This window comes from Hibiscus syriacus, unplaced genomic scaffold (assembly GCF_006381635.1).
Source record: "Hibiscus syriacus cultivar Baekdansim isolate YM2019G1 unplaced genomic scaffold, ASM638163v2 tig00111650_pilon, whole genome shotgun sequence".
NCBI lineage: Eukaryota > Viridiplantae > Streptophyta > Magnoliopsida > Malvales > Malvaceae > Hibiscus > Hibiscus syriacus.
The window spans coordinates 27,619-35,601 of record NW_024063146.1 but is presented as its reverse complement, the minus strand read 5'-3'; the positions used below and the strand labels follow the sequence as shown (position 1 = coordinate 35,601).

The 7,983-nt window shown below is 35.0% G+C and overlaps 1 protein-coding gene across 3 annotated transcripts; it reads right to left on the bottom strand.

Moving 5' to 3' along the window:
- Window positions 1-642: 642 nt before the first annotated feature.
- Window positions 643-3,268, bottom strand: LOC120166908 (40S ribosomal protein S10-2-like). 3 transcript variants are annotated; one of them, XM_039176076.1, is made up of 5 exons: window positions 2,931-3,268; window positions 2,775-2,831; window positions 1,812-2,457; window positions 1,593-1,725; window positions 643-848 (listed from the first exon to the last, which is right to left on the bottom strand). In XM_039176076.1, the coding sequence occupies exons 3-5, from the start codon at window positions 1,922-1,924 to the stop codon at window positions 753-755; spliced, it is 342 nt and encodes a 113-aa protein (XP_039032007.1). In that variant the 5' UTR covers window positions 1,925-2,457; window positions 2,775-2,831; window positions 2,931-3,268; the 3' UTR covers window positions 643-752. The 3 variants fall into 3 exon arrangements, with proteins under 3 accessions (XP_039032007.1, XP_039032006.1, XP_039032008.1); XM_039176075.1 differs by having other exon boundaries at window positions 2,775-3,268; XM_039176077.1 differs by having other exon boundaries at window positions 2,227-2,457; window positions 2,775-3,268.
- Between the last annotated feature and the right edge of the window lie 4,715 nt (window positions 3,269-7,983).

Genomic DNA, 7,983 nt, shown 5'->3' with positions numbered 1-7,983 from the left:
ATAATAATAATAAATAATGGAAACGGACAAAAACTAGTGTCGACAGATTTTAATAAGTCTATATATAGTACGTTTTTATCTGCTTTTACGACATGTCTTCTTCTGCCTTTTAACATGTTTTTCGGTCGCTTGACCGTTTTTCAATTATCTTTTTCTAAGGATTTATTTGGCATCGCTACAACTGATCAAGATAGTACTTATCTGATATCTTATTGATCTTCCTTGCTTTAGACCATCGAATTAAATTTGAATACCTGATTTGCGTTTATGGGTAACTTTTCATGTCGCTCGAGTTTGATTTGTGATTTGTTAGCGATCTTTCAATAGATTTTTGTTTGCAGATACCATTAGATCTATTTGTATCTATCTTTGTTTAAGTTTCTTAATTAGATTTTTACTCTTTCATTGTATGATCCTTATGTGATCTAAAATTTCAAATTTTTGTTTCAATAATTATAGGAAACTGTCGTAATTATGTGTTTAATTTATAATTATGATTGTAAATCTTTATTGTAATTCAAGATATTTCATGTTTTAAATAATATTAGGTTTCTATTAAAAAAATCATAATAAGAATATCACCATGTTTCTTCCAAAATTGGGCTGCACAATTGCAGTATTCAAGTAATTTATCTGCAATAATATCTTGAATGATCAAAATTATTTATAAATATCCAACCGAATCAAAGAAATTAATTCAACAAAATTCCCAAAAAAGAGATAATTTCAGCCATCCAGTACAACTAAATGAACTAAAAGTGCAAATACACATTAACTGACAACCCTATCGCCACGACCAGCTGCACCAGCAGAGCCGCCACGACCAAAGCCAGGCCTTGAATAGAGCCCTGTGTGCTCACAATAAATTAAATCAGTTTCCAAGGAAAACAACCTCGGTTAGGGACAAAAGATTTTATATTATGGGAGATAAACTTCTAAAATTTTAGAACGAAAATGAATCATCAATAGAAAACACAACACAACGAAGACATCTAAATTACATGGAAATTTGAAACTTTAAGGACTACCGCTCCGCCAGGTCATCCCTGACCTCATCCATATGCAAATTTGCTCGTGTGGGTAGTGGAAAAATATTATTGGTTAGTATAGGGTATCGCCGAAATTATTTTTTGATTTAGTGTGATTGCTACAATATTCGTCGAAAGACGGCAAGAACACAATGCAACCCTTGCTTTTTTCCTTTGGTAGTCTTGGCAGTTTTGACATTCCAACTGTGTAAAAAATAGGAAAGACACATTGGGTTCCCTATTCTGTAGCGATTACATTATCTCAAAAAATAATTTTGCCGAGACCCTATAAGAGCCAATTATTTTCTCCAACGCCCCCACGAGCAATTTTGCCCTCATTGACTGATGCCTATGCATGAACGTCAATAATGGATGCCTAATCAAACAAATGGTACAAACTCAAATAATTATTGTTAAAAACATAAACCTTACACAAAATCAGAATATCACCAACAATTCATTTGAACCAAATGATGATAAAGAAACAGCCAACAATCTCAAGCAAACATTACTTTTGTTCATATGAAAATGTAAAAGTTCCACCATTATTCAAAGAAAAATTACCCTGAATGAAGGCTGATAATCGGCAGGAGCACCTCCCTTGTCGCCAAAATCACGCCCTCCTCCTCGTGGACCTCCACGGCACCCATCTCTGTCACCCAATCTCCTCTCACCATCACCAAAGCGCAGTGGACCTCTGGTTCATAACAGAACAAAAAATCATCAAATCAACAACAAAAATTCATCTGCATTGAATCAAATAAACGAAACCCAAACTATCACCGTGGGTGGCTAACGGAAGGGTCCATGGGGAGACCATCGGGCCTAGTTTGTTTCTTCAAAGTAGCAGGAACAATCTCAGAGGGAAGTGTAATACCCTGATTTTGTCTGAGCATCCCAAGTCAAATAGAAGACATTCAAGGACTAATTTAAAGTTGCTCGTGTAACGATGTTGAATCAACCGAAGTGGCAGTGGGGTCACGCCTTTGCTTAGTCGGGTTTATTTAGTTCAGGTGACCGTGCATGATTGTGTTGGAATTTAGAGCTCAAATATTTCTAACCTACCTTATTAACATCAATTAAGCAAAAAATAAATAAATCCATAAAACCAAGTGTCCATTCTAATGGTACAAATACAATTTGCTTCATTATATCTACCCATTTCAAATGTACCAAGCCTTTAACACAAAACTCGAACCTAGTTGAGGCCCGTTTATCCAACAAACCCATAAACAATTCCAGCAAGCCACGCCAGTAAACCCCATGCCTTCACACGAACAGCCACCACACCAGCAGCAACAGTGGTCCTATGGCCACGTGAGAAGCTCAGCACTGGTCTCCCATACACCTCTAACAGCCACGGTTGCATCACCACTGGTCCCCATCGAGCCTCACGAGCAAAATGCCAAATTGGCTCTCACAGTATCCCCTGGAAAAAATGGTTATGGCAGAGCCAATGAGGCACTCAGAAAAAAAAAATGCAACAGAAGAAGACAATGCATAAAAATCAGAATGGGGATTAGTTTTCATTTTACTTTTAAAAATAATGTGACGGGTAATATATAAACCCCAATCGCTTTGTAACAAAGGGAGGTTGGATTCCCATATACGAAAGAAAGAAATAGAAAAGGCAATATCAATTTCTTGAGGTATATATTCTTTTTTAATTCATTTTCGATTTCCAGTATGAGGGTGTGTGTTCTAGTTTCGAAATAAACAGAAAATAGAGAGAGACGGTCGAGTTACCTGAGTTGTGCGAACGTCAATAGAGTATCGTCGGCTCCGTCTCATAGTCGTTCGGGGCTCCATTGCCGGAGATAAGGGGCCGGGGTTAGTCTTAGTAAACCAAATAAGTCCGAAACAAACGAAAAAGGAAGAGGAGAGGGAAGTGAGGCTCGTTACCTGAGTCGTGTTAAGGCTATGGGAATCTCTTCGGCTTCTTCCCGTAGCCGTTTGGGATTTTATCAGTAGATTCTAGAAGCCTTGGTACCCTCATCTGAGTAGGGAATCGTCGAGGTTAGGATCCTCGTTGGTTTTGGTCGAGAGAAAAGAAAGGGGGAGAAATGAGTGAGTCGACTGTGAGAAGAATATAGAAGAGATGAAGGAGGAGAGTGCTTCGGCATCTTTAGCAATGATTGGGGGACGATCGGAGATGGATTTGGCCACCGACGTACGGTGGCAGGCGTAGAGAGCTTTGGAACTCTCGGTTTGAGAGAAGAAAGGAGAGAGTGAGAGAGCCTTTTTTGTGGCTGCTAGGGTTTCAAATAAATAAAAAAAGAAAAAAAGAAAAGAGGCTAAAATATCAAAAATTAAGGGAGATATTATCTTAGGCCCCCTAACTTTATGCGCAGTTTTTCCAAATGGTCCCTAGATTGCTTTAATTTTCTGAATTACTTCAAATGTGCAAGCACTATGTTATTTTCCATCACATTTTAGCTTAAACCAAATAAGAGAAGTTGCCTATAGGACCCTAGAACTTGTTCGCGTTTTTACAATTAGGTCACTGTACTAATTCTAAAATTGCATGCTTAATTCCCTTTCACTTTCGATTTGGTCAATATGCTGAATTGTTTCATTGTATTAAAATTAGGTCCCTGAATTATTCTGGTCGTTTTAATTTAGTCCCTTATTTAAATGTTTCTATTTCAATTTTGATCCTTGATTTACTTTTTGTTATATTTTACTCCTTATATTAATTATATTATTGATTAGCCTTTTTATTAATTAGTTTGTTAAAAAATTAATTAAATTTGTATTTTGATTTTATCATATGTAGATTATTTTATCTTTTAAATTGAATCCTTATATTTAGATTTCAAATATTTTAGTACTAATTCAAATTACTTTATCTTTTAGATTTAAGTACTTAAATCTAGATTTCTTTTAATTTAGCCCCTTTTTAGGTAATTGCCTTCTTTAATTAGTTGTATATATATTTTTGCATGTTGATATGTTTACATGAGTATGCGAATGATTAATTTAAGAATCACATGACATCATTTTTAGTTAATTTGCACGATGCCCTCGTAAAACATTACTCTACTTGTTTTAAATAATTGGATTAAGGGTAATACTCGACTTATAAGAAAGTCACTTCCGATGATTTTAAAATGAAAGCGTATCCCACAAGTGAAACCTAAAAAATGATCGCACCTAAAATTTGGGAACGAGAGAAAAATAAATATTCGTCTATTTAAATTTTTCGAGAAAAGATCGTTAGAGCTTATCTAAGGTCCGATCTCGACGTCTTTAAATAATCAAATATCATTTTTCTATCTAAAAAGGATTGGTAATTTTTTAATTTAATTTGTTTGATTTTGTGCATCTGAATATTGCAATGGAACCATAATATTTCTCTATTTCGTTTGGAGTAAGAATTGATTGCCTCAAGGTATGAGGGGTCATTGTTTCTCGATAATTAAATATTATCAGGTTTCGTTCTAAAATTCATAGAGTATTGTTTTAAGGGATCTTAAACTATATTAAATTCAAACTTGTAAATTTCATTTTAAATATAATTAATTAATTAACTAGGTACCGATTTAGGTCGTTGTGGGGGTGTTAATCTTTCCCCAAGCGTAACCGACTCCCGAACTCAATTTTTTGGTACACATACTGTAAATTTGTTATTTTAATTAAAATTAATATTTTTATTAAAATGAAAAATATGTTTTTTGGTGCACAATCACACCTTAATCAAAGATTGGTGGCGATTCCTCGAAACATATTTTATTTTATTTTTAAAAGGGAATCCAAAATTTTTTGAAGCGAGAGATTTTTTTTAAAATCACATTACTTTGAATTAAGAATTAATCAAAATATATTTAAAAATGTGTTTTTAAATAAAAAATCATTTTAACAGCTTAACGACTCCGCTGGGGACTTTTTTTAGAGAGTCAAGCCGCTAGTCGATTAATTAATTGTCTTTGTAAATGAAATTTACAAGTTCGTTCTAATTTGGTTTTTGATCCCTTGTTTGGTTTTAAATAAATTATTGTTTTCCATTTGATTAACCAGTAAATAGTTGTACTGACTTGTTTGCTAATGTTTTAAGATTAATTGTGTGTTTTCATATTTGAGGAATGAGTTTTGTATGTTGTGTGAGTGTTTGTTTTTTGTTTTTACTCACATGCTGTGCACTTGCACTATCATAACATGAGCTAAAAGCCCACTTTTTCCGATTTAAGTAGGAGTGAGAAACTACTCTTCGTGTGGTTTTTACCTCCGTATGGCATAGCCGACCGCTCCTAGAGCTCATGCCTTATGGTCCTCGTGATGATTTTCACCTCCGTATGGACATAAAGAGGTGTGTTCCCTTGAATTAAAATCAATCCGAAAGCCTGTGATGGGCCAGGATTAAGGGTCTTGTAGCCCAAGGGGGCTTCGACAATGATAATTCGAGAACCTTTTACTTTATAGCCGAACCCAACATATAGTGAACCTAGAACCCGAACCTAGGTATAGCCTAACCCAAACCTTAAGAGTCCCTTGAGGAGAGTACACAAGGAAAAACTCTTTTGAGTCTTTTAATTTTTCTAGTTTAATTTTATTTTCCAAATAAATGTATGATAACTAGAAATCATGCGGTTATGATTTTTTTTAATAACAAAGTATGTGGGTAGAAAGCATGTTTGGGTAGGATTTATCATACCATGTATGGGTAGTCAACCTGTGAGGGTTGGTTTTATCTGATGCTTATGGTACTTACTATCTTGTTGTTTATCTTATGTGTACTAACCCATTTTTGTTCTGTGTCTATTTTATTTTTGATTTTATTGCATTTGCGTCTTCATGTCATCCAAAGGTGTTAATTTGCAAGTGATTGACTAAATAAGAAGTCTGTTCATAATGAGACAAGAAATTCTTAGCCATGTAGTCAAAATCAGTAGATCCAAAAATGTTCTAATGATCCATGAAGAAAGACATCTGATGAATGAAGAAGTTTGAAGCTGTTGAAGACTTCCTTTAAAGGAAAAGGCCAAGATATTGTCTCAAGAGATAGATACAGTCATACCAAGGACGAGAAGACCCGTCACGAAGATATGAAGATCTTAAGATTCAACCATAAATAATTTAAGGACATCAAGTGTCATCAAATGTGATAAAATACACCGACAACTTTGGGTGCAATGTTAGATTCCATGAAGAGTACGACTCAAGAAAATGAAGAAATGAAGAATCACAAGTTTATTTTGACTACCTGATGTAATAAAACCTTGTTGTCTAAATGAAGGTTGTTTTATGGTGGTCGTTTTTGGAATTAACACCTTGTGCATTTGCATTCGCATTTGCATTCTTGTTTTGCAGTAGCTTATTAATTTATTTATTTTGCTATTATTGCTTTTATAATCATTCTTGTCATATTGTTATCTTATTTGTACTGACTTGTTTTTACGTTGCTTTTCTTTTTGCTTGCATCGTATGATCATAACATAATCAAAAGGTGTTGATTTGTGAGTGGTCATCAGAGTAAAAAGGTTTTCATGATGGACAAAGAGTTTCATGATTAAGTAGACTATAACACAACTAGGGAATGACATCTTGAGGAAGCTCCGAGAATAATGGAGAGCTATGCACCCAAAAATCGTATGTCTGACGAAGAATAAAAGGAGATGATAGATCAAATTTCCAATATAATGGATAAAATAGTTGTTTTGGCCAAAGGAAAAGAGACTTCTACAAAAGAAAAGAAAGAGCTCGAGGAAAACAATCCCACGATGACAAATACACAAAGGACTACTTTAGAATAAGCTGATCCTAGCCAATCTGAAAAATAACACACAATCACCATTCGTATCAACAATTTGTCTGGAGACCCCAATGAAATGGTGACAACTGTAAAAGTCCAGAAAGATGAAAAGAAGCCATGCAGTCAAAACTCGTGGATATTTGAGAGTATACTTTCAACATCAGGGGAAGTAAACCTGAAAACTCCAGTTCAATCCAAGTCGAGATGTGACTCTCATTTTGATTATGTCCCTATATCATATAAGGAGTTATATGATAAGCTGTTAGAAGCCCGAGAGGTGGTCCTATACTATGTGAAACCTTGGCAACCTCTATATCCAAATTGGTATGACGTCAATGTTCATTGTGAATATCATGCCAGAGCTCAAGGCCATTCCATTGAGAATTGCATCGCCTTCAAGCATCGAGTCTAGCATCTTTTGGATCATGGAATATTGGAGTTCGAGATGAAAGGTTAACCTAGTTTGGTAGTTGAGTATCCTATTAAGATGAATCCAAAAGTGTTCAAAGGTAAGGGTATCAATATGGGTATCTAGGAGGAAGATTATTTGCTAAAGTACGAAGCTCAGGTTCATTATTTGAGGAGTGAAAATGATAAACTGAGTAGAGATATGGAAGCCATGCGTGATGGTTTTCAAAGGATCAATCAAGCTTTTAAAATTGTTGGTATAGGAAATACCTCAGAGGAGTAGGCAACAGAGGTCACTAAACTAAAAAACGATGCTGAACAATGGAGAAAGAATTGCAAGGTGTACGAATGTCGAGCCAAGAAGTTCTCTTATAATTTACAGATTGCAAAAAAGGGACAATACAACTGTTAATGATTTGGGAAGATATCAAGCCGAAAATCAGATGTTGAAAATGTCCATTGCCAATATAGAAACTTCATATCAGCGCCACAAGCATGAAAATGATGTTGAGCTATAAGCCATTATGGTCAAAAACAAGGCATTGACAAAGATTATAGATGATTGTAGAGATATTGTATGAGAGCTTCATAACCACAAAGATTTTCTTACAAGGAAAACTTAATAGCAGTGTCTACAGCTCCAAGAATTGACACATCAGATTGAGGAAGAAGACAACGTCACGAAAGAAGCTATTACCCAAGCAAGCAATGTGGCCCACAAATTGGTTAATCTAGTTTTCTTTGTAAGAGAATTGAAGCAGATTGACAATTTAACACCTGAGCATGAGTGGAAGTTAA